The 27,722-nt window shown below is 42.4% G+C and overlaps 1 protein-coding gene across 6 annotated transcripts in view; it reads left to right on the forward strand.

Annotated features, from left to right (window-relative positions):
* The window catches only part of AP1B1 (adaptor related protein complex 1 subunit beta 1), a 1,110,789-nt gene that overhangs the window by 537,658 nt on the left and 545,409 nt on the right, over window positions 1–27,722 (forward strand). For all 6 annotated transcript variants that reach the window (XM_044068431.1, XM_044068429.1, XM_044068433.1 and 3 more), the window contains 2 exons: window positions 6,544–6,803; window positions 24,360–24,561. In XM_044068431.1, the coding sequence (XP_043924366.1) occupies window positions 6,544–6,803; window positions 24,360–24,561 (462 nt within the window). The remainder of the gene's footprint in view (window positions 1–6,543; window positions 6,804–24,359; window positions 24,562–27,722) is intronic.

Consider the following 27,722-nt stretch of genomic DNA (forward strand, 5'->3'; position numbering starts at 1 on the left):
TATTTTGCCTACGAATTGGGAGCATCTGACATCTGGGGCAAGAAAAACTGAAGAAAATGGCGTTAGATGCATCTTATATAACCCTGGCAGTTTACTATCAAAATTTCGAATCATACAACGTCGAATGTTCTATAGTCGAAAATGGAAGTTCGAAAACGGTAACATCGATGTAAAAAAAACAATCTAGGAACGGTTTTAACATGGGTTGAGGTACGTGTTCAATGTTATTCTGAACTACAAACATCTCCCCTACCTCGACTCAGGTTAAAACCCGTTGCTAGATTTTTTTTTGACATCGATGGTACCATTTTCGAACATCCGTTTTCGACTATACTACATTCGACAGAGTATGGTTTGAACTTTTGATAGTAAACCACCCCTGGCGCACTGACGTCTGGGAAGAAGCAACAGCAACCGACGCTGGACCAAGACTTTGGAATTCAGGCCGACTGCAGGACCACCTGATGGCAGTTTAACCAGAGTGTGATGACTGCAGCAGGGTGAACACTCGAACATCTACATTTATGGTAGGTACAAAACTGTACGTTCCATCTCTGCCGGGTTTAATCCCCAGGCACTTAAGGACAGGAGAGACAAAGTCATTCTTAAGGGCCTTCTTCCCTCTTCGGTACTCAAGTCTCCCGTGTCCCTGTTTTCTGCCTCCTCCCTGGCCTCTGGGACTCAAACTCCAGCCAAGAGGCTCTGGGATGGAGACAAAGTGTCTAAAAGGGATAGGCCAAAGAAGCGATCCCCAGATTGCTTGGCTTCGGCCAGCCCGCCACCAAAGGTTAGGTTGACTCCGAGACCGGAGTCTCCCCGGCTCTGTTCCCCTCAGTTTTCTGTGGAGCTGGAGGAGCCCCGGATCTAGTCTCAGGCTTCTTCTCACCGCCCCTCCAGGTCGGTGTCAGTCGCCTCTTCCTCCTGCTTCGCCTAGAGCTTTAGTGAAGGGGAGATGTATAGGATGATGCACAAGTTCATCCACACCCAGATACAGATGGGGGTCTTGCCTGCCCCCTCTAACTCCAGAGCGGAGAGCATGCAGCCTTTCTTCACCCTGATTTCTCCGTCTCCAATCTGACATTTAGTTTTGGAGCCCTTGGATCCGAGGACTCTGTGTCGAGGGGCCGGTGCCGACGCTACCTTGTACCTTGACGCCGACTATGACCTTGAGCGGGTTGTATCCGACTGGCTCAGATCTGACCATCTCTCGGAGCCATAGCTTCAGCGTCTGATCCGAGCAGTTGGTGTTGGCTCTGAGTGTGTTGGAGCAGAGCCTTCCCCTTAGTATCTCGCCTGGAGGTTCGGCTCTGACTCCCCTGTCGGGTCAAAGGGTGACTGCTCCTGTTGTCCTTTTTCAGGATGTCCGTTCCCCTTCGGCTTTCGATATGGTGGAGAGGGTTCTATTGATTTCTTCGAGACCCTTGACCATCTCATCTTCAGACTCTGCTCCAACTCCCTCTGTTTCTGGCGCAGTTCTGGCCATTTTGCCATCTTAGGGATAGCCTGCCGCCAGTTTGCCTCAAGAAGCTCCCATTTAGGAACAGCAAGACACTGGCGAGTCCTCCCCAATGATCCCAGCTGACAAGATTCCTCGCAAACGTACGTGCAAAAGGAGGCACTTAGACTCCCCTCCGGAGTCTCTCACTGAAGACCCCTATTTGGAGGAAGGGGAAGGTTGCCCCCCCACCAAGGATGTCTCTTTTGGAGACATCACAGACCTCCTTCACCAGTGAGGGGGGTGGTCTGCCCAAAAACCTACCTCAGATGAATCGGTGTTCCTCGAGGCATTTGGCGCAGGACCCTCTACTTCCTGGGTGTCCCCTCCTGCAGATCCCTTAGTGGATCTCATTACATCTCGGGCATGGAAGGAACCGGACATGGTGGAGGTCATTCCCAAACATCTGGATAAGGTTTTGAGTTCCCCCAGATAGATTATATTGGAATAAGGGATTCCCTGTTGATGCCATGATGGTGGCAGCTGCCACTAGGAAGGAGCTCGCTCAGCACCCTCCTGACCGAGTCAAGGACGATGGACTGTTTTGGGAAGCAGGTGTAAGCTTCAGCGACATTTTCTGTTCAGATGCTGAATTACATGGCACATGTGATTTGGCTGCAGCGAGACCTAGTTAAGAAGATCGCTGAGTCAAAAAGGAGTCTGTCAGCGGAGGACAAGAAGATTTTCACCGCTCATATGGCCACTCTAAAATCAGTTGCAAGCACCTTTTTGTGCCTTCTCTCCCATGCAACCAAAGGAGCCGCTAGGGCAGCTGGTACAGGCGTTGCCATCAGGCAACACACCTGGCTCTGCTTTGTCAGTTTTCAGAACCTTTCAAGACGTCATTTACCAATGCCCTGTATGATGATTCTTCCCTGTTTGGGAAGTTGGTACGTGAGACTTTACTTCAGAGTGAGAAGGACGTGAAGACGGTCTGCCATCGAGATCTCGGCCCCTCAAAGATCCTTCTCTAGGAATCATCGAGGGACCAAGAAGATGTGGTTTTAGAAATCTCAGATTTTTCCCTGAGACACTCAGGACTCACCTTCCCCCAGGGGCAGAGGGGGATTTGGTAGACTGCCCTAGAGGCAGAGGGGATCTGAGAAATTATGGGTCTCAAGAACCTTTCTCGGACAGGCCCACTTAGCAACCCTGAAGGGTTGCCTGACTGCTCGTCTCTGGAGGCAGTCTTTGATTGTCCCTAACGGAGTGGGAGTCCATCACAAAAGATCATTGGGTGTTGAGAATTATATCTAGAGGCTATTCAATACCCTTCCTCAGGCCACCTCCACCACCCAAACACCTCCCAAACGTTCCACCCTCGCACAGGGAGGATGCGGCACTGGAAATCACAAAGCTGCTAAGAAAGCAAGTCATCCAACAAGTCTCTCTAGACCACTCCGGATCAGGTATTTATTCCAGGTTCTTCTTGGTGCCAAAGAAAACGGGGAACCTAAGACCCATTTTGGATCTATCCACCTTGAATCTGTCTGCGGCCAAGACAAAATTCCGGATGGTCTCCCTTCAGTCTGTGCTGCCCTTCCTGCAGGAGAACGATTGGATGTGCTAGATCAACCTCCAGGATCCATACTGTCATATCAAGATGGATAGATGCACTCTGAGGTTTCTCCTCTTCCGGTTAGGAGCCAATCATTATCCATTCAGAGCGCTCCCCTTTAGTCTCACCACAGCCCTTAGGGTGTTTACCAAAGTGATGCCAGTAGTAGCGGCTCACCTGAGACTCCAGAGCATTCATTTATTTCCTACCTGGACAGTTGGCTCCTCACTGCCCCTTCCAGGCATCAACTTTGTCAAGCGAGGGATTCCTTTCTTCTAGCCCAGAGGTTAGGCATTTTCATCAATCTCAACAAGTCATCACTGACCCCTGTCCAAACATTAGACTTAATTGAGGCAAGATTAGACACAAATTCGAACCAGAGTGAGCCAGAATACGCAGTCTGAAGCTACATGTTCTTTGTATTCTTCAAACTCAGTCTCTGACAGCGGAAATAATATTAAGGGCATTGGGTCCATGGCGGCCATGATCAGTCTCTTGCCCTTGGCGTGTCTTCACACGCGGATCCTTCAGTGGACCCTTTCATTACAATAGTTCCTGTTAGATCTTCCATTGACTCACCCTGTCTGAATCTCGTGAGTGTGCAGGGACTCTCTTCGGTGGTGGTTTCTTTACTTGGACCTAGTTTGGGGACGCCCTTTTCTGCCACCATTTCTCACGGCCACTATGACTACGGATGCCTCCCAGCTGGGGAGGGGGGGGCACTGCTTGGGAAGGACAGTTCAAGGCATGTCATCCCCCTTTCGAGACCAGTTTGCATATCATTGTCCTGGAGATGAGGGCGGTGCTTCTAACATTGCAGGCTTTCCATGCCTGTCTTCCTTCAGAAATGATTGCTGTCCAGATGGACAATGTCAGTGGTCTGGTACATCAACAAACAGGGAGGAAATCAGATCATATCCCCTATGTGCGAGGCCATGAGAGTATGGGAATGGGCTATCTCCACCGGCCGTTTTCTGGTGGCAGTGCACATTCTAGCGAGGTCCAACATTCTAGCGGACAGGCTCAGCAGATCTATTCTGGTGCCTCATGACTGGTCCCTGAATCCTTCAGTAGCAGAACAGATCTTTCCCAAATGGGGTCAGCTTTGCTGCTATCTATTCACCTCACCTTCCAACATGAAATGCAGTGAGTTCTTCACTCTAAATCCCCTCGGGGGGGAAGTCCCCAGAGACACTCTGATTCATGCTTGCCCCCCCCCCCGGTCTTCTGTATGCTTATCCTCCTCTTCCCTTAGTATCAAAGTTTCTTTAGAAAGCTCACAGGCTGGGGAGCTTGGTTATCCTCATTGCCCCATTCTGGCCTCGCCAAGTCTAGTTTCCCTCTCTGAGGCCACATCTGGTGGCTCCACCGTGGATGTTGGATCCAGTTCCGGATCTCATATCTCATCCCTCAGGGATTCCCCATCCAGACCTGGACAGTCTAAAGCTCACTGCTTGACTGCTCCAGTTCCCATGAATGTCAAGACTCCCAGATTATCTTCTCTTGTCAAAAGAATTCTAGTGGTGGCTCATAAGTCTTCCACCAGAAAAGTGTACTCCAGCAAATGGAAACGTTTTTCCATCTGGGCCTCTCGGCATGCATTAGATCCTTTCACGGCTTCAGTTTCTGCGGTGTTGGAATTTTTCAACAAGGTGCCAGTTTTTCTACAGTCAAAGTTCAACTTGTGGCAATTTCTAATTATCATGTGGGGGATAATATGGCTTCCTTAGTATCTTCAAAGCTTTGTAATGTCTTCAAAGGTATCTTTCTTCTTTGATCCCCCGGTAAAGGGCCCTACGCCACCGTGGGATCTTACCCTAGTACTTCAAGCCTTAGTCTCACCTCCCTTTGAACTTGTAGCTTCAGTGGATATGCAGTTTTTGTCCTGGAAGACTGCCTTTCTGGTTGCCATTACTTCCACTAGGAGAGTTTTGGAAATTCAAGCTCTATCGATCAAAGCCCCTTATATGATTTTTCATAAGGACAGGGTGTTTTTGCATACTAATCCATCCTTTCTATCTAAAGTAGCTTCAGAGGCCAACATTTATCAGGTAATCAACCTTTCGGTCTTTCCAAATTTTCAGAACAAGAGAGAATGCAAATTGCATTTACTAGACGTGCACAGACAGTTACATTTCTACTTGCACAGGACAAAAACCTTTCATAAATCTGACTAAATTTTCATTTCATACTCCAAACCCTTTTTAGGGAAACCAATTTCTAAAGTTACCATCGCCCATTTGATTTCTCAATGCATCATTTGGGTGTATTCAGCCAGGGGGGATCTCCCTGCTAAGTCAGGTGAAAGCATATTCTGCCAGGTTTATGGCCACGTCAGCAGCTTTCTGGTCTAGAGTTTCATTAGATGATATTTGTTCTGTGGCCACTTGGTCCTCATCCCATACCTTCAGTCTCGCATTATAAATTGAACATTGTATCCAGGAACAGGGTATTCTTTGGCTCTGCTGTGCTCCGGAATATCCTTCCATGAGAGCCTCCCAGATGTCTGGTAGATGGGGACTCTGTCCCACAGGTTGAAGACCAAATGAAGACAACTACTTCAGATAAATAAGTTATGTACTCACCATAACGTTCCATCTGAGTAATTGTTCTTCATTTGTCTTCAACCATTCCTCCTTCCTTCCCCCGGCCTTGTGTGAACTGTTGGTGCCTCCTAAGAATAATGGAGGTGGTCACTGTTGGGTGCCTCTTATCTTTATCCTTGTTGTTAGTTTCTTGTATGGACAAGCCTCTGTTGGGTCGGTTGATGATAATGGATTGGGCAGCAAACTCGATCTGAAGGGAGGAAGGAGACAGGAACATTACGGGTAAGGGAAGGAACTTTGAGCTTGGATCAGATGCTAGATATGCAGCCAAGTCGGATCCGATACAGATCTGGGAACCCTACAGGTTGATGACAAATGAAGAACAACTACTCAGATGAAACGTTATGGTGAGTACATAACTTCTTTTTCTGTTTTATTTAGGTATTGTCCATATACTATTTCTTTTCTGTATGCTTGTAAGCGTTTGTTCTTGTAGTTGGTATTATCAGGATGCAGGATTGCAGTTTCTCTGTATCTCATTATCAGGATGCAGGATTGCAGTTTCTCTGTATCTCATTTCTACTCCATAGTCCAAATGATAGATTAGAGGAACTGTTTGTTTTCTATATTGCTTAAAGATATATCTTGAAGTAAAATTAATAGTTGTTGATTTTTATTTTATTTTGATAGTAGTTCCAAGGCAGTTGCTTCTACTGTTCTAACTAAGATCAGATAGGTAAATCCTGCTATAGATGGAGCAGCACAACACATTCTGCTCTTCATGTGTAGATCGTGTGTGCAGTGTCTGGTTTTGAGACTTCTTCATAAATCAGGATAGAAACCTTCTTAGTGTCTCAGGTAGTGAAAGTTGTAGTATGTATTCTAGACTTTTTTTTTTTTTTTTACTTTTGTAAATGATTTACTAACTTTTATATTTCTTATAGGATTCTGATAACCCTGACCTGAGAGACCGTGGATACATTTATTGGCGTCTTCTGTCAACAGACCCAGTGGCAGCTAAGGAAGTGGTGCTAGCAGAGAAGCCACTGATTTCTGAGGAAACTGACCTGATTGAGCCCACCCTGCTAGATGAATTAATCTGCCATATTGGCACTCTGGCATCTGTCTATCATAAGCCACCTAATGCCTTTGTTGAGGGTAGCCGAGGAATCCAGCACAAGCGACTACCACCCAGAACAGGATCGTAAGTGTGTGTCTTCATGTCATGCTACTTGCCAAGATTTCAGTAACAATTGAGTCTGTAAAGAAGAGGTGTGTTGGTATTAAATGGGTTATGCATTACTGTCAGCTTCTTTCCTCAAGAACTGGGGACAAGTTGCATATTGATACTGCTCATTCAGAAATTTAATTGATTGGGAAGATTTGTATTGGTATGTTTATTGAAGGAGGCAGTAACTGCAGTAGCTGAAATTTGGTGATTCTACTCTGTTGTTTTTATCTCAATATCATATCTTAGGAGGAACAACAAATAATTCCAAGGAAATAACATGGTCTTTTGAGAGGTACTGTGATGTATTGTAAATTTTGCTTACAATATTAAAACTTTGAGCACTGCAGAAGGAAACCCTTATCTTTTTGAATACATACATGATAAATCTTGTAGTGCGTTATTTGATTTCCCGTTTAAAAAAACACTTCTTGAAAATACTGTCAAGTGGTGGCTTAGAAAGGAATTTAAGAACCAGCGGTGGTATTTACCTTTGTTCAGGGAAGACTTCTTGTCTTGCAGCTGTGTAACCACTGAGATTTCAGTTCAGTTTGTCTTATTTGTTCACTGGTCTGCATTTTCCAGTAGCTGTGTGATCCCCTGTGTAAGGTAAAAAAAATATTCTCATTCTCATGACATGTTATGGTTTACTTATTTTGTTAGTACATTAATTGCACTAGCAAAGTAATTATCCTACAACTTCCTGATAAAATGAATCAGTATTACATGTACAAGAAAAACATCATGCATTGCTTGTTACTGCCCCTTCCAGCCATAATAACAGGACATGTCTAGCCAACCCATGTCCTGTTACATTCTCAGGTAAGCATTTGCTATCCACTGCACAAACCAGTGTTTTTGCTTACCTGATGATCTGTAGTCATTTGACTAGCATTTTCTGTATTTGTTGATGTTCTCTGATCTTCAGGAATGGTTTTCTTTGAGGTGTTGCTTTTTCTGAAAACATTGTCATGACATCAGATGCATCTGTGGACATTACTAACTGTACATCCTGTCCACAGTTGTATTCCATTTTTTTTCTTTTTAATGTATTATGGTAAACAGGGTAGGGGCTATGGATAACCACAATGTCTTGAAGTACATCACTGTAGCCATTATTTCCATTACTTTGGGATCAAGTGAGTGGCAAATGTGGTTGTATTTAGAGATTTTCTTTTCTGTTTCTGCATACTGTTAGACATCCAAAGACAGTCCGTGGCATGGTAGACTATTTGTATTACCTAAATATGTCCTTTCTTCGACATTCTCTCAAAATCACAGTTGATAATAGTCCATTGGAAAGTTGGAAGTGCTTATGAGTAGGTCACAAACTTTGGCTTCTGTTTTTTCAGAAGAGAATCCGTGCATTATCCTTAGTGGAGTGATGTGTTTTACACTTTTCATCCCTGGAAGTCCATGTGCATCAAAACCTCTTCTGCTTCTGTCAGTCACCACTTCTGGTTATGGTTTTCAGCCTTTGGAGTATTGTATTTCCCAAACAAACATAACAGGTTCAACATCCTATGCAGGAAGCATTTTGTTAATTGGAATGGCTGCTAGCCCTTAACATTTGTGCGATACTTCATTCATTAGGAAGAAAATGGCCTAAAGATTCAGAGTTTGTGACCTGGTTTGCTTTGTGCATCAGTTCTCCTTCACTGAGATGGTGTAAAGACTCTTTTTGGTTACTGTTTTAAACTCCGAGGTGAACCTTTTTTTTATCATTCTACAGAGTACTGTCCTACACATTTCTGCTCCATCCTATGGAACTTTGAGTGGGCCGTGTTTCTACTGTTACTGCATAGAAGGGTGTCTTTGTGCAGTGTGCCTATTGAATGTCACAATATCAAACTGTGATTCATGGAACATCAGAAATGTGAGCAGTTTATGTATATACACATATGTATATATGTGTGTATGTACATCTTCATAACACAGACTCAAGAGGATCTATTAATTCTAAAAATTCCTCCTATTCTGATGTATGGTAATCTCAAGAGTTTGATTACATATATGTGTGTGTGTGTGTGTGTGTATATATATATATATATATATATATATATATATATATATATATATATATATATATATATATATATATATATATATATATGAGGTGGGGTGCAGTCTTATTTTTAATTTGAATATCAGGCCTTATAACATTAGGTCTCACACTTCCGGTAGAGTGACCTTTGTGCACATCTTCTCCCACGTATTTGACTTCTGTTAATGTTTCATATTTAAATGACCCAAGAAGAGCTTGGTGTCTCATTTTGAGGTCTTTCTTGGTGAGAGACATGATTTGGGTTCATCACACCCCCTTACAGAATTCAAGCTCTTTACCTCAGTGTTTGTTGTAATGAGTAAAACCAGTCGTCACCCCTGTCTATCTGGATATTTGGTGAGGTCTCAAACGTTTGGTTACTTGTCAGGCCTTCTGCGTGCTTCTTTATAATCCTAGCTGGAAGTACTTTATGGTTTGGGCTCTGGAGCCAGGGCATGGATCATTTTTTCTCTCTAGTATTCTTGAACTGTCTTGAGTTTCCATGACACTTGATCTGTGTCTGCATTACTTTACATCAGAAGTGTATACATATGCATATATTTTACTGTACATTTGGTCTTTTTCGGTTTGAAGGTGCTTTATCCAGCAAGAGCTGCTTTTTACTCATATATTTTACTGTGTTGCATGCTGTCTGATGCCTAATGCATTTTGGTGTATTATAAGTTATGTCTGAAATTCTAAAACTGGATCTTTGTGATCTAGTCCTTCCTCATTAGTAATCAAAGAAAGTCTTTTCTTTTCATGACCAGATGATACTGTGAGCTGTTCGTTGTAGTCTAACTAAATGGGCTTTGGTCATTTCATCACAGATGTTCATCGTGTTTCACTGTTGCAGTCCTTACAAAATGTGTTATCTGGCTCCCGGTAGCCCACAGTCAGCCAGAATACCAAAGTCCTTGGTATATGACGTCAGCTGCCTTTGATTTAGGCCTGATGTCAGGTACAAAAGAAGGCAGCCGACGCCATTTCCCCAGTCTTTCTTGCTGCGGAACCCAAAGCAGAAGCATTTTGCATGAGTGCTGGTCGGCAGAGTACCTTCTTTTTGTATTCCAACTGCTTAGTTCAAGACATCCTCAGATAAGTACCCCGTTGGGGACCCTCTTTTCTTGCTTTAATGAATGTCAGAGAAAGCTAATAACGGTCTTGCCTGTGGAAAACAGCTTCTGCACCGTGATTTTTCACTCATATTGTATTACTTGTTTGGGCCTTGAGCATGACATCCCTAATTGTGTTCTCTGTGCTTCTTTCAACCCGCGTACCATACGCCATAGAGCTAGGATCTTATTCAAGCATTTCGGAATTTGGCCTAAGTTTGTCGGTATGGCATCTTCTGGTCTCCCGACTTCAGATGTTCCTAAGAAGCGCAAGGACAAGAACCGCGACAGGCTTAGGGTCAAATTAGCTGCTGACGTCCCTCTTAAGTTGGTTGTCGGCCCAGTGGTAGTCAGTGAGGTGCGTTCTTTACCCCTGCAGTCTGCGGATGTTCAGCAGCAGGTGTCTGCGGAGACCTTTTCCAAGTCCTCCATACCGCAGGCTTCCATTTCATCTTCTGACTCTGCCAGTCACCACCTCTGATGGATCCGGAGCCGCTAAGCAGGCGCCGGCTTCTGAGGCCTCTTTTCTCTGCCCGGAGACCAGATCCAGACTGACGCCCTTGATTCAGACTTCTGCGGTGGCTAGGTCTCCTGAGTCCCTCCAGTTTTCTAGCAGACCTTCCAGCTGAAAATCTACTCCTAAGTAAGCATCGGCCTCCCCTCAAATGCCTCCGGCTCAGATGATTAAAATGGCTAGTGATCTCTTGACCCTTATCAAGGGCTCTCGGCCACCTCCTAAAAGGATTAGGGAATTGTCCCCAGAAGCTTTCTCTGCCTCAGACTCTGAGGTTTCCAACAACTCTGCTGATGAAGAGGGAAACTCTCCACTTTTTTCTGGTTTTGAGGATTCTGATGCAGAAGACTCCATCCCTTCTGCCTCCTTTCCAGAAGATTTTTCTTTTGGAGATACTCTGAATACTCTTAGGGAGCATTTCAAATGGGAAAGTCAGGACAACCCTCAGTCTAAGAAACGGATTAGGGAATTCTTGGATTTGCCACAGCATAAGCCTTTGGCTATCCCTCCAGTTTTGGAAGTTGGTGGCGTTTTCATGGAGAATTCTTTGACTCCTAATTCTGTTCCTCCTGCTCCCAGAAAGCCTCACAGGTATTATAGAGTTCCTGATTCTCATCAGTTCCTTTTCAAGAATCATACTGCTGATACAGAGATTATTTCTTTGGGCCCTAAGGGTGTTAAAGCCACGGTTGCTAAAAATCCTGTTCCTTCTGACAGGGAATCTAGGGCCTTGGATAGATGAGGTAAAAAGCTTTATACTTCTTCCACCCTGGCTATTAGGTCTGTTAATTGTCTTTTTCAGTGCTTAAGTATCAGCAGCATACGTTGGAGGCTATTAAGGCTAGAATTGCTGGTGTTCCTTCCCTGATGGAGAGTAAGGACATGCCTGATTTATTGAATTGTGGTGTTCCTTCCCTGATGGAGAGTAAGGACATGCATGATTTATTGAATTCTGGTGTTCCTTCCCTGATGGAGAGTAAGGACATGTATGATCTATTGAATTCTAGTGTTCCTTCCCTGATGGAGAGTAAGGACATGCCTGATTTATTGAATTGTGGTGTTCCTTCCCTGATGGAGAGTAAGGACATGCATGATTTATTGAATTCTGGTGTTCCTTCCCTGATGGAGATTAAGGAAATGCATGATTTATTGAATTCTGCCACTCTTGTCTCTACACATTCTCTACATTGTGGTTTTGACACTTTGGAGGCTTCTTGCAGGGCAGCAGCCACTGGTTCTGTCATTAGAAGACATGCTTCACTCAGGGAACAGGCCCTTTTTGAACCTGTCAAGTCTAAATTATTGGATGTGTCTTTGCACAAGGACAATCTTTTTGGTAGCAAAGCACAAGAGGTGTTAAAAAATTGGAGGATAAGGCCAAATCTACGCAAACTGTTAAGGACTTTCTGCAAGTTCAGCCTTCTCATTTTAGTAGACATTACCCTTCTAAGAATTGGACTTTTCCTGACCCTAGTAAACAGAGTCGCACTAGGTCTAGGGGTTACAGGTCTTCTAGGGGACAGACTTCCACCCCTCAAAAGGCTAAGCACTGGCAGGCTTCCCTCTTCAAAATCGGGGAGTTCTAAGCAAACTTCCCAAAGCAAGCATTCCCAATGACTTCGGCCTTCCCCTGCCTGCCTCTTCGGGCCCAGGGTTTCCTTTGGGAGGAAGGTTAGCCATGTTTGCAAATGTCTGGTTCACCATCACAGATGACAAATGGGTGCTCAAAATAGTATCCCAAGGCTACAAGTTCTCCTTTCACACATTTCCTGTCCACCAAGGATACCCAGATATCCCCCAAATCAAAGGGCAGAAGCAGAAAAACAAGTTTCTTCTTTACTAAACCTGGGAGCAATAGAGCCAGATGTTCTTCGTGTTTCACTGTTGCAGTCATTACAATCGGGTTATCCTGCTGGCAGGCTACCCTCAGTCGGCCTGAATTCCAAAGTCTAGGTCCGGCGTCGGTTGCTGTCGCCTCTTCCCTGACGTCAGTGTGCCAGGGGTATAAAAGATGTAGCAGATGCCATTTTCTTCAGTCTTTCTTGCTACGCGGTGCCCGAAGCAAAAGCAGTTCACAAGTGCCGGTCGGCCGACTCCTGGGTTTTTCAAATTCGAATTTCAGATCCGAAGTCTTCATTAAAGCTAAGTACCCTGTTGGTGAAACTTTTTTCTTGCTCCAGACCGATGTCAGAAAAAGTTAATAATTGTATTTCTTGTGGGAAGCAAATACCTCATAAAGATTTTCATTCTTACTGTATTCCTTGCCTAGGCCCTGACCATAACGTTGCTAGTTGTCGGTTTTGTGCTAGATTTAACCAACGCACTATTAAGCGTCAGTACGATTTTGCATTCCATTACTTTGGCCGAAGATTTAATTGTATAATGCCGTCGGAACAGCCGACTACCGGAGTTTACAAAAAGCGCAAAGAAAAAGAAAAGGACAGGCATCCAAGATCCAAAACTGACGATGAGGCTTCTACTAGGCCTGCCGCCGGTTCTCAGTGAGGCGCTTTCTCAGCCCCTGACGCCCGCTACCTCAGAGCCATAGGCCACTTCCGACTCCCACGTGGAGCCGACTAGGCCGCTGGAAACTCAAGGTATTGGACACACGGAAACTATTTCCTCTGATGGGTCCGGAGCCACTGAGCAGGCATCTGCTTCTGAGGGTGTTTTCAGGCCTACACAGCTATATGTGAAATCTAATTCAGCTTCAAAGGCAAAGACTGAAGCTACTCTAAAGACAAAGAAACAAGTACATCATTCTCCTGGAAGGCCTCCAGGCCTAAAAAACAGATGCTTAAAATGGCCGAAGACCTAATTACTTTGATCAGGGGTTCCCATCCCTGTCCTGATAAGAAGCCTAGGCAAGAGTTAGAATATGAATCTTCAGACCAGGTTTCCATTTCCTCTGATTCCTCCTCTGAACAGGAATATTCTCTTCCTCCCTATGAGGATTCTGATGCTGAAGAATCTATCCCTTCAGCCTCTCCTCCCGAGGATTACTCTTTTGGGTAGACACTGCATACTATGAGGGAGCATTTCCACTGGGAGAGCCAAGATGACTCAGAATCCAAGAAAAGGCTCAGAGACTTCCTTTTACTGCCTCAGTGCAGGCCCCTTGCTATCCCACCTGTTTTAGACATTGTAGATGATATATTTTCAGAGTCCAGTCTATCTCCAGACTCTCTACCACCAGCTCCTGTTAAGCCAGACAGATACTATAGGGTTCCTGATTCACATAAATTTCTTTATAAAAACCCTGCTGCTGACCCAGAAACCATCTCTGAGTCCCAAAGGAGTCGAGGCTTCTACTGCAAAAAACCCTATCCCCATCTGATAGGGATTCTATGACCCTAGACAGATGGGGTAAAAAGATTTATACTTCTGCTACCTTGGCTGTAAGAGCCTTAAATTGCCAATTCCATATGCTTAAATATCAGCAATATCTAATGTCATTGCTCAAACAGAAAATGTCAGCAAATTCAGAATGTGCAGACAACAAAGAAATGCAGGATTTATTGCATGCAGCTGAACAAGTTGAGAAAAAGTCACTGGAAGAGTCCTGTTACGTATCCAAAGGATTTTAATAAAATAGTATAGTAAAAACCACACAAATATCAAACAAGTTAGCGCTTTCGGGTGTTAACCCTTCATCAGACAATGAACAAATGTTACAAAGCACTATTTAAACAAAATACAACCAATCAAAAGTTAATAAAAGACCCGCCTGTTTCTTAAGGTGGGCTTAATAGGTACTACATCATTTAAACCTGGGTTCCTGTGTGCAGTGAACTCTATGATCTTCCTAGATTCAACTAATTCAGTATATTGTTTAATGTCCCTCCTCTTGTTCAATCTCACATTTACTATGGCCCTGAAGCCAAAGCAATGAGTAGGATTATCCTTAACATGTCTAAAGAGAGCATTGTGCATGTCATTGTTCCTAATACTGGATAAATGTTGTAGAATCCTTATTTTAAACATATTGTTAGTCTTACCCACATAAAAACATGGGCAAGACTTACAATTGGCCAAATATACTATATCTTTGGTTCTACAAGTAGCCCTAGCTTTTAGTGTGAATACTTTATTAGTAATGGGATGAAAAAAGGTAGTATCCTGAAGGATGAAAGGACAGGCCTTACAAGAGCCACATGGCGTACTACCTATTTGTAAAATAGGGGCGACATGATCAGTAACCTGTTCCCCACATAAAATATCTTTTAAACACTTATTTTTCCTAAAACCAAACCTAGGGGAGGGACCAACAATGGTGTTAATCTTTTCATCACTGGTAAGAATATTCCAGTTTTTCTTTATTATCCCACTAATGTCTTTAGTACTGCTACTATATGTGAGCATAACCTTAGATCTAACATCATGAACTGTTGTCTTAAGAGATGAGTTAAATCTACTATCTGATCGATGCAGCCAAGGCTTATATTTATGCCCCCTTTTTCCTTTATTTTTCTCTAAAATACCTTTAACAAAGGCTTCATTATAGCCCCGGTCAATAAATAAACCTTCCATATTGTCTAGTTCCCCATCAAAACAAGTATCATCCGTGCATAACCTAGATATCCTAGCCAGTTGTCCATGCACTATATTTGAAAAAGTGTAACGCGGATGCATGCTGTCAAAAGTCAAAATGTATTTTTCCAGCATTCCTTCTTATGCAGTGTTGTTGAGAAACCTAGAGTAGTTTGTGTTATTGAAACATCCAAAAAATCTATTTTGGTATAAGATGTTTCCTTCGTGAACCTAAAAAATGCAGTGGTGGAATGTAGAAATGTAATAAAAAGTTCTAATGTAGTACTGTCCCCCTTCCACAAAATAAAAACATCATCAACGAAATGCTTATAAAGTCCTATAAATGGTTTCCATACATTGTTGTTGAGAATATATAGGCTCTCCCAATAAGAAAGCACTAAATTAGCATAAGAATTAGCACAGGGTGTGCCCATGGCTACACCCTGTGCCTGCCTATACATATGTTTCAAGCCCAGAAACACATTATTCTCCAAAACCAAATTTAACATTGTAATAATCTGGGTGATATTGTGATCAGTGGCTCCATTATCCTTCAAAAGTGTGCTAATAGCCAAAATGCCATAATCATTGTTGATGACAGTAAAAAGACTCTGCACATCTAGTGTGACCATGAGGTAACACACCTTGGGGGTATCTCACCAAGTGCTTTCAAAAATCCACCCGTATCTAAAAGTATGTTATCCATTTTTTCAACATATGGTCTAAGTGTGATTTCTAGCCAAATGGAAGCATTTTCTGTCACCCATTTTCTACCTGACACTATGGGTCGTAAAGGGGGGTCCGTCAAAGACTTATGTATCTTTGGTAACCCTTTCAAAAGTGGTGTGACCACACCTTCCACTTTAAGGAAACTATATAGTTCCTTACTAATAACCATATCATTTAAAAGTTGTTCCAGGGTTTGGTGGACTTTGTCTATCAGATGTTTAACCATTAAAGGATTCATAGGAACATAAGTGCAAGAGTCAGAGAGTATGTGTGTCAATTTGTTATTGTAAAAGGTGGTGTCCATTACAACTATGGCACCTCCTTTGTCTGCCATTTTAATCACAATTTCTCTATTCTCACTTAAATCATGTAGAGCTTGTCTCTGGGCTGAAGTTAAATTATGGTACCTGTGAGTATGTCCTTTATGAAAATAATCAAGCAAATCTTTTTCACAAGCATTAACAAATAATTGCAAAGAGGGTGTAAGTGGGGGAACAAAAGTACTGGGCTGTCTTAATACAGACTTTTGAACCACATTGTTGCCAAACATATTTTTGAGTGCTATGCCCCTACAAAAGAGCATAAGGTCCATCACTGTTTCCTGATAGTTACTCTCTCTACTAGGAACAAACGACAGACCTTTATTTAAAACATAAAGTTCATCTGTAGTCAGAACATGTGTTGACAAATTAAAAACAATGTCATCAGCATCATGATTACCAGAAATAGTCACTCCAATGTCCTCCGTTTTTTCAAGGGTCCCTGCCCTCGCTCAACGAGCGCTTCCACGCTCCTTGCTTCTTTTTCACAGGAACAGGTAGTACATCCAAAAAATGTTGTCCAACCAAATGCGTTTTCGGTCGTGCTCCTAAACGTGAACCATTAACTGTGGATACATCCATCGAATTGGCTGCCGAAGGTAAAACAAGGTCCGTCGCTGAATTCAACGAACACACGGTGGTATCTTTGCCGTCTAGGGAGCAAGGAGTTGCTGCCATACCTTCAGATGTGTATTCAGCGTCAACAGTTATTGGTACGTCACTGTGTGGTTCCTCTGGGGGAGTGGACAAGCACGTTGTGTTCGCTGACCCAGGATGCAAACCATTGTTGGAAACGTCAGACATAGGAGCTTTATTAAAGTTCCTGTTAACGGATCTATTTTTATTGAACACAGTATCTCTAGGTCTGGCCCAGACAAAAATATTACCCTCAGAAAAATCTGTATAATCTCTTTTGAGCTTATTCATTTTAACAGTTTTTAACTTATCACTGTCCATCAAAGAACGGTGAACGTCATCAAGTCGTTGCATGTAACCATTGCCTCTAAAGTCATTGAGCAATTTAAGTTGCAACTCATTAGTATCTTGTTTTAAGGTGGATATCTCAGGTGCAAAGAATTCATTTGAGTTCCATGTATTTTATGTGGGGAACAGGTTACTGATCATGTCACCCCTATTTTACAAATAGGTAGTAAGCCATGTGGCTCTTGTAAGGCCTGTCCTTTCATCCTTCAGGATACTACCTTTGTTCATCCCATTACTAATAAAGTATTCACACTAAAGCTAGGGCTACTTGTAGAACCAAAGATATAGTATATTTGGCCAATTGTAAGTCTTGCCCATGTTTTTATGTGGGTAAGACTAACGATATGTTTAAAATAAGGATTCTACAACATTTATCCAGTATTAGGAACAATGACATGCACAATGCTCTCTTTAGACATGTTAAGGATAATCCTACTCATTGCTTTGGCTTCAGGACCATAGTAAATGTGAGATTGAACAAGAGGGGAGGGGACATTAAACAATATACTGAGTTAGTTGAATCTAGGAAGATCATAGAGTTCACTGCACACAGGAACCCAGGTTTAAATGATGTACCTATTAAGCCCACCTTAAGAAATAGGCGGGTCTTTTATTAACTTTTGATTGGTTGTATTTTGTTTAAATAGTGCTTTGTAACATTTGTTCATTGTCTGATGAAGGGTTAACACCCGAAAGTGCTAACTTGTTTGATATTTGTGTGGTTTTTACTATACTTTTTTATTAAAATCCTTTGGATACGTAACAGGACTCTTCCAGTAATTTTTTCTTGACTTTTGTGGATTCTACTGTGTCCTCTGGTTGAGACATCAGCATCAAGCATTTGTTTTTGGATTTATCTTTGCTGTTGTGCTTCATTGGTGCTGAACTGTTATGTCAATTCGATGGATGTATCCACAGTTAATGGTTCACGTTTAGGAGCACGACCGAAAACGCATTTGGTTGGACAACATTTTTTGGATGTACTACCTGGTCCCGTGAAAAAGAAGCAAGGAGCGTGGAAGCGCTCGTTGAGCGAGGGCAGGAACCCTCGAAAAAAACGGAGGACATTGGAGTGACTATTTCTGGTAATCATGATGCTGATGACATTGTTTTTAATTTGTCAACACATGTTCTGACTACAGATGAACTTTGTTTTAAATAAAGGTCTGTCGTTTGTTCCTAGTAGAGAGAGTAACTATCAGGAAACAGTGATGGACCTTATGCTCTTTTGTAGGGGCATAGCACTCAAAAATATGTTTGGCAACAATGTGGTTCAAAAGTCTGTATTAAGACAGCCCAGTACTTTTGTTCCCCCACTTACACCCTCTTTGCAATTATTTGTTAATGCTTGTGAAAAAGATTTGCTTGATTATTTTCATAAAGGACATACTCACAGGTACCATAATTTAACTTCAGCCCAGAGACAAGCTCTACATGATTTAAGTGAGAATAGAGAAATTGTGATTAAAATGGCAGACAAAGGAGGTGCCATAGTTGTAATGGACACCACCTTTTACAATAACAAATTGACACACATACTCTCTGACTCTTGCACTTATGTTCCTATGAATCCTTTAATGGTTAAACATCTGATAGACAAAGTCCACCAAACCTTGGAACAACTTTTAAATGATATGGTTATTAGTAAGGAACTATATAGTTTCCTTAAAGTGGAAGGTGTGGTCACACCACTTTTGAAAGGGTTACCAAAGATACATAAGTCTTTGACGGACCCCCCTTTACGACCCATAGTGTCAGGTAGAAAATGGGTGACAGAAAATGCTTCCATTTGGCTAGAAATCACACTTAGACCATATGTTGAAAAAATGGATAACATACGTTTAGATATGGGTGGATTTTTGAAAGCACTTGGTGAGATAGATAGGGCTACCCCCAAGGTGTGTTACCTCATGGTCACACTAGATGTGCAGAGTCTTTTTACTGTCATCAACAATGATTATGGCATTTTGGCTATTAGCACACTTTTGAAGGATAATGGAGCCACTGATCACAATATCACCCAGATTATTACAATGTTAAATTTGGTTTTGGAGAATAATGTGTTTCTGGGCTTGAAACATATGTATAGGCAGGCACAGGGTGTAGCCATGGGCACACCCTGTGCTAATTCTTATGCTAATTTAGTGCTTTCTTATTGGGAGAGCCTATATATTCTCAACAACAATGTATGGAAACCATTTATAGGACTTTATAAGCGTTTTGTTGATGTTTTTATTTTGTGGAAGGGGGACAGTACTACATTAGAACTTTTCATTACATTTCTACATTCCACCACTGAATTTTTTAGGTTCACGAAGGTAACATCTTATACCAAAATAGATTTTTTGGATGTTTCAATAACACAAACTACTCTAGGTTTCTCAACAACACTGCATAAGAAGGAATGTTGGAAAAATACATTTTTGACTTTCGACAGCATGCATCCGCGTTACACTTTTTCAAATATAGTGCATGGACAACTGGCTAGGATATCTAGGTTATGCACGGATGATACTTGTTTTGATGGGGAACTAGACAATATGGAAGGTTTATTTATTGACCAGGGCTATAATGAAGCCTTTGTTAAAGGTATTTTAGAGAAAAATAAAGGAAAAAGGGGGCATAAATATAAGCCTTGGCTGCATCGATCAGATAGTAGATTTAACTCATCTCTTAAGACAACAGTTCATGATGTTAGATCTAAGGTTATGCTCACATATAGTAGCAGTACTAAAGACATTAGTGGGATAATAAAGAAAAACTGGAATATTCTTACCAGTGATGAAAAGATTAACACCATTGTTGGTCCCTCCCCTATGTTTGGTTTTAGAAAAATAAGTGTTTAAAAGATATTTTATGTGGGGAACAGGTTACTGATCATGTCACCCCTATTTTACAAATAGGTAGTAAGCCATGTGGCTCTTGTAAGGCCTGTCCTTTCATCCTTCAGGATACTACCTTTGTTCATCCCATTACTAATAAAGTATTCACACTAAAAGCTAGGGCTACTTGTAGAACCAAAGATATAGTATATTTGGCCAATTGTAAGTCTTGCCCATGTTTTTATGTGGGTAAGACTAACAATATGTTTAAAATAAGGATTCTACAACATTTATCCAGTATTAGGAACAATGGCATGCACAATGCTCTCTTTAGACATGTTAAGGATAATCCTACTCATTGCTTTGGCTTCAGGGCCATAGTAAATGTGAGATTGAACAAGAGGGGAGGGGACATTAAACAATATACTGAGTTAGTTGAATCTAGGAAGATCATAGAGTTCACTGCACACAGGAACCCAGGTTTAAATGATGTAGTACCTATTAAGCCCACCTTAAGAAATAGGCAGGTCTTTTATTAACTTTTGATTGGTTGTATTTTGTTTAAATAGTGCTTTGTAACATTTGTTCATTGTCTGATGAAGGGTTAACACCCGAAAGCGCTAACTTGTTTGTTATTTGTGTGGTTTTTACTATACTATTTTATTAACATCCTTTGGATACGTAACAGGACTCTTCCAGTGACTTTTTCTTGACTTTTGTGGATTCTACTGTGTCCTCTGGTTGAGACATCAGCATCAAGCATTTGTTTTTGGATTTATCTTAGCTGAACAAGTTGGAAAGCATACTTTGCAATATGGTTTTTATTCTCTAGAGGCCTCCTGCAGGGCCGCTGCTACAGGTTCTGTCATTAGGAGGCATGCTTGGTTAAAAGAACAGAATCTTCTTGATCATGTTAAAGCAAAACTATTAGATGTTCCATTACAACATGATACTTTGTTTGGTGTTAAAGCTGAAGAGGTGTTGAAGAAAATGGAGGACAAAGCTAAATCTATGCAAACAGTCAAGGATTTCTTGCAGGTACAGCGTCCCAGATTTAGCAGGAACTGGCCTACAAAGAATTGGTCCTTTCCAGTGTCCGATAGGCCACAAACAGGCAGATACAGACGTTCCAGAGGCAGATCTCAGCCCCAAGGTGCATACAGGCCTAAACAATGGGGTGCTTCCACCTCCAAGAGCGGAGAGGAAAAATCACAGCCATACAGGAAACAGTCTCAATGACTTTCCCCTTCCAGCTCCAAGCACTTATCTTTTGGCAGCCCCTTTGGGGGGAAAACTAACACTTTTTTCACAAAATTGGCACATGATCACCCAGAACAAATGGGTTCTAAATATATTATCACAAGGCTTACAGGTTCCACTTTCACACCCTGCCAAGGCCAAATGGTATGCCAGACCTGCCACACAATCAATGGGCAGAGGCATAAAAACAAGTTACATCCCTCATGGACATGAGGGCCATTCAACAAGTACCAGAAGAAGAGCAGGGACAAGGATTCTATTCAGAACTGTTCTTGGTACCCAGAAAGGACAAAGTCTGGAGACCAATACTGGATCTATCTGTTCTAAACACACATCTGGATATTCCAAAATTCAAAATGTTGACTCTACAGCAGCTTCTGCCCATGTTGGGCAAGAAGGCTTGGCTTGTAACTTTAGATCTAAAAGAGGCATACCTGTATGTCCCAGTCAAACATGCAGAAGATACCTCAGATTCAATGGTGGCTCAATGCACTACCAATTCTCTGCACTGCCCTTTGGCTTATCTACTGCACCCAGGGTCTTCACAAAGTGCCTGGCACCACTAATTGCATACTGCAGACAAAGAGGAATACAAATATATCCTTACTTGGACGACTGCCTCATTCAAGCAGAGGACAAGGTCATTCTGCTACAGCATTTGGTGTTTGTAAAGAGATTACTATCATGCCTAGGGCACACAGTCAACAAACAGAAATCAAAACTAGTACCCTCTCAAGAGATAATATTCCTGGGTGCAAGCTTAAATACAACTGCCCAGATGGCTTATCTCACGCCAGACAAACGAAGACAACTGACTTCCTATTTCAAACTGTTGGTAACAAAGGCCCAGTTATCTGCAAGAAAACTTCTGCAGGCTTTGGGCTTCATGACATCCTACTAATTCCATATGCAAGACTGCATATGAGGAAACTTCAATGGTACCTAACAAGTGTTTGGACTCAACATTGCCACAGCCTGGAAACAATAGTTACTCTCATTCCCTGCCTGCAACAGGAGTTTTGATGGTGGGCAAAGGCCTGTCACCAGAACAAGGGACAGCCATTCACTATACCCCCAGCCAGACAGATTTTAACAACGGATGCATCGGATTATGCCTGGGGAGCACACATGGCAGGAAGATGTATTCAAGGCACATGGTCCACAAACCAAATGCATCTAAATATCAATCAAAAAGAGATGGTAGCTGTTCAAAATGCCCTGACAGCCTTCAAGGACCTACTTCATCCGGGACAACTACTGATAGACAATACCATGGTCATGTGGTACATAAGCAGGGAGGCACTCATTCCTACCCTCTTTGCAGACTAACCATGACTTTGTGGGACACAGCATTGACTTACCAAGTACATCTGCAGGCACTATTCCTGCCAGGAACAATAAATACTCTGGCAGACGAACTAAGCAGTAACCTCATGGATCCCCACAAGTGGAAATTGGATCCACAAGTCTTCAGCATGATAACAAGGAAATGGGGATGCCCGGACATAGATCTATTTGCCTCACCTCACAACTTCCAACTAAAGCAATTCTGCACAAGGACTTATCACAAGCAAACATGGAAAGTGGATGCCCTATCTTTCAGCTGGAAAAACTTAACAGTATATGCCTTTCCTCCTCTGCCTCTCCTCCCCAAGGTACTCCTAAAGGTCAGACAGGAGAAGCCAAAACTGATACTGATTGCCCCAGACTGGCCACGCCAGTACTGGTATCCAATCCTAAGGAAACTTGTCTCAATGCCCAGCCTGGACATTACCTCAAGTACCTCATCTGCTGTCCCAGCAGAACAATCAGATCCTGCACAGCCAACTCAAGACCTTAAATCTGGCAGCATGGCGGATAATGTAGTCACACCAAGCACACCTCTCACTAAAGCAGTGTTGGATGTCATTTTGGAGGCCAGGAGGCCTAGTACTAGAAAATCCTATGCTGGAAAATGGAAGGGATTCTGTGCTTGCAACCAGGCACAAGGAATTGACACAGCTGTACCAAACATTCCTCATATTTTACAATACTTGACTGAGATGCTGGACAAAGGCCTATCTTTTTCATCTATAAAAATTCATGCCTCTGCCATTTCGGCTCATTACAATACAGAGCCACCAATGTTTTCTCATCCTTTAAGGCAGTACCTCAGAGGGGCCAAAAATTTAAGGCCTCCAAGGAGATCACCAATACCTGCATGGGACCTCAATTACGTCTTGGAAAAACTCACCCTGCCTCCTTTCGAGCCAGCCGCTGCAGCTGATCTAAAGTTTTTATCTTGGAAGACAGCTCTGCTCCTAGCAATAACTTCTGCAAGACGAGTCTCAGAGCTACAGGCACTCATGGCTGTGGAACTTTTTATCATTTTTTATCCATACAGGGTTTCTCTGAGGACAAACCTGACATTTATGCCTAAGGTAGTGTCCAGTGTGGCCCTTAACCAAACTATTCATCTGCCTACCTTTTATCCAAACCCACAGAATAAGGGGGAGAGAATTCTGCATTATTTGGACATACTCAGACAGCTACGCTTCTATTTGAACAGAACCAAAGCTTTCAGACAGACAGAGCGATTACTAATGGCATATGCTGCAGGATCACAAGGAAAGGCTATCTCAAAGCAGACTATTTCAAAGTGAATAAGCCACTGCATTTGTTTCTGCTATTCTCAACATGGCAAACCAGTACCTAAGGGCATTAGGCCACATTCAACCAGAGCAGCAGCCTTCTTCAGGGGAGTACCAACCAAAGACATTTTAGAGGCTGCTACTTGGAGTTCAGTGCACACCTTCACAAAGCATTACCACTTACCACTCTACTGTAAATCCAGGGCAGGCTTTGCCACTGCAGTTCTGCAGGGCCTAATAGCTGCCCCAATTCTATTTAGCTCCAGCCTCCCAACCTTAGCTTTGGGATTCAACCCAATAGTAATGACTGCAACAGTGAAACACGATGAACATAGTACAGTTGTGGAATAATGTTCTCTGGAAAGTTTATTCTTCTGACATCCCTCAAATATCTATCAGTATGGTGAGTATTCCCATAAAACTTCCCTTGAAAACCTGCTAGTAGGTTATGTACGTCACACAACTTTTTTTGAAAGTTTAGGTTATGAAGTCTGCATATAGTTCATTCTGTATAAAGTCAGTGCACTTGTGGTTCAACAGGGCCAGTCATTAAATGCCATTTTCTTTGGTTGTTTCTCTACTAGAAATGAGAGCCCTGAGAATCCAGAAATGACCCCAACAGCAGTAACTCAGCCTACAGAGCAACAGCCATCAGTAATCCCGTTACAGGGTGACCTTCTTGGTGACCTGCTGAACCTTGATCTCGGCCCACCAGCCACTGTGCCACCTACTTCAACTGTTCAGATGGCAGCCGTAGACCTTCTTGGAGGGGGTTTCGACAGTCTGGTAGGTAATGAGCTGGGAAGTGCTGTGTTTTGTTGTAGAACAAGGAGAAAGTGTTTGAACGTGTTATGTAAGGATTGAATGTTTGCTTTTATTTTCTACAGTCCTACATTAACTACCAAATGTTACTTTAAATTCTTGTCCCGTAGGATTGGAGTAATTGTTATAGGCTTTTGACTGATTACCTGATTTTACAGTGTAGTTAGGATAGTAATACAGGGAAGAGAGGTAGCTGTGACTGTACCTCAACTTACCTGTGTCTGAATAGTGGCTCCTCACTGCAGAGGAGCCAACTGTGAGTGGCTAATGCCAGCTACCGCATCCTAGGAGGGAAGGGTCAGCCCAAGACCTCTTACTTGAGTGGTGCCTGGCAGGTGGCTGGGCAGGGAGACTTGAGCTACAAGGAAGACGTGGTTGTGGCCTGCCGAGGAGTGTGTGCCCTTTTCACAGATATGAGGGTGTGCAGAAATGCTCATCATCAACATTTCTGAGCTCAGCTTAGCATGCTGCAGTACAATTGCTGACCTTCAGGAGGGATTTATGCCCGCATCAGAAAAAAATGAAGCAGTGGCCATAAAAAGAAAGAGCTGTGTTAAACCAGATCCTCTACTAATGTGGGATGTTGGTACAAGTGAGCAGGACTACTGAACAAAGTTTATTTGAAGTATACAGGGACTTTGGGAACAGTGGTTTAAACCGGAGAGGGCTGGAAAAAGTTTAGTACACTGCAGCCTTTTTCTTTTCCTTTTTTTTTGTCATCACTATACTCTACCTTAATTGGTTTTAAAAAATGGCTCTGCTCTGGCTGTAAAACGTATGTATCATTGTTAACGACCCTTGGAAAATCCATTTATGTGTTAGACTATTGCAATTCAGTAATGTACATAACTTTGATTTTTTTTCCCCAATTTGCTGAGCTTTTTAATTAAAAGACCCCCCCCCCCAAAAAAAAAAAAAGGAAAAAGCACCAAACTTGGTTATGGCCAGTTAGTGCTGTCCTTCTGGTTTCCCATTTGCTTTACTGAAACTGCTATAGGACAATAGTGTGTCCACCTAGGGTAATGACTCCCTCTATCCAGGGAATGCAGCCTTTCCTGGCCATTGGTATATGCCCTTAAGTCCTGTTTATTGCCTCAAATACTTACAATGTTGAACTCATTTGCTACCATCATGTTGTAACAAAATGACAAAATATTGAAAAATGCCAGTAGCTGGTTGTGCCCGGTACAGTGGATAGTGGTGCTTTTCCCTTTCCTTGATGTAGTGTAATCTCAGAGTTGACGTATACATAATTATCAGCGGAGGTGAGGGGGTGCAGGGGGGGAGGGGGGGTTGCCCTCTGCATAAAAGATGTTTTTACTTTTTTTTTATTTTGGTAATCTGAGGTTCAGTCTTGTAGTAATGAGATTTTGGCATTCGAAAATTTGTGTGTTCGATGTTATGCCATAGACTATGTTTTTTTGCTAGCAGAGGATGAGTCTCTTCTCTGAAGTGAAGATGAAGCTGCTGCTCTACTTGGGGGGCTGAAAAGAGTTTGAGTCGGCACATGCACAACAAAGGTTCCTGCACCTTTCATTCATTTTTTTAAGTTTGATTTTTAAGAAAAATTGGTTATTATGCATCTTCTGGCATTCTGTGTTCCTCTACTTAATACAGTGCTCCTGCTTATGACCTCTTGTCACCAACCCATTAATCGATCAGCTGCATCTCCAGTATTAGGCTCATACCTTTGAGTCAGGAGGACAGCCAGACTCTGTAGCCATGCTGTCCTAGCTTTCTAAAGACACTGAGATAATACAGGTAATAAAATAATACTTTTTTCACATGGTCATACAGATGTTAGTAATTTTGTTACTGTGTTGTACCTTCCAGGGTGTTTGTGTGCTGTGGTGCCTTGTATGTTTTTTTTCCTGTTCCATTTTTCTATCCTTTCATGCACTGAGCTATCCCAAAAGGTTACACTGCTGAGACTTCTGCTATGGTACATTGGTTTGGTATTGCAATGCCCGAACTGTTATACCTCAAAGAAAAATTGGTTTATAATACTGGGAAGAAATATTAGCTAAAAATGTTTCCCACCTTGGTGAAGATTATCTGTAATAATGAGTAATTCAATCATGAAGCAAAAATAGAAAGAAGCAAATGGAGAATTTTTGTGACTGTCTGATATAACCAACAACCATATGGCTGTGGCTGCACATTTGGGAGTTGAGAACTTTTCTGACACTGCTTCTGTACTCTCTCCCATGGACTGTGCACCATGCTTTCTACACCTGATTGTGCAGCAGCACTGGAAAAGATCCTGCAGAAAATACAGAAAGATAACTGCAAATTAGATAACTACATGGCAAAGTCGACATGATAAGGTTAGTATAGGTAGATGCTGCCCTACCTGACCACTCAGATCCCATTTCTGGACTCCAGCTGTGTAATTAAAAGGTAAAGGTCAGAGTGGCTGCTCTGGAGATGAAAGTAGAACAGCTGCTAGACAAGCAAGCAGGACAGAACATAGAGCCATTAGAAAAAAGTTAAGTGTAGTGATCATACCAGGAAGGCTGGAGGACCAGGACTGGTTATGATCTGCTCAATAGCATTTGATCAAGTGGACTGAGTTCCCAGAGGATGAAGTGCATATTGAGTGGACCCAGTTTGGGTTTAAGTGACTGCAAGACAGAGTCCAGTATTGGTTAGAATGGTGACAGTTTTTATCATTAATTTGGAGATCTGTAGAGGAGTGCTGAGTGGGCGACCAAAGTATCTGTGTGGAAAATAAGTATTCTGAACTCGTAAGACAGAAACAAGACCTTTCCCTGACAGGAATGAATGAATGCAAGGGCAAAGGGAGAGGGGCATAGACTGCTCTACCTGGTCCAGTAAAACTAATCACTAGCTTCAGGAACAAAGATGTTTTTGAGTGTTAAATAAGTATTTGTCTTCTTTGACAGAGGCATGGGAAAGAGGTAAGGCAGAACCGTAGATGACAAGAGGCATGGGAAAGAGGTAAGAGAGAATTTTAAGATATGTGGAAAGAGAGTCCAAGCTAGGAGGTCAGGAAACTGAAGTGGATAATTCAGCAATGCGTATCTTTTTCCATCTTTAGTAATGTTTTGTAAGTGAAGGGAACTGAGTAGTACCAATCTGAGATTTAACTTACTGGTAACCAA

The sequence above is a fragment of the Protopterus annectens genome, chromosome 4.part0 (genome assembly GCF_019279795.1).
Source record: "Protopterus annectens isolate FY-2018-M chromosome 4.part0, PAN1.0, whole genome shotgun sequence".
Lineage (NCBI taxonomy): Eukaryota > Metazoa > Chordata > Ceratodontiformes > Protopteridae > Protopterus > Protopterus annectens.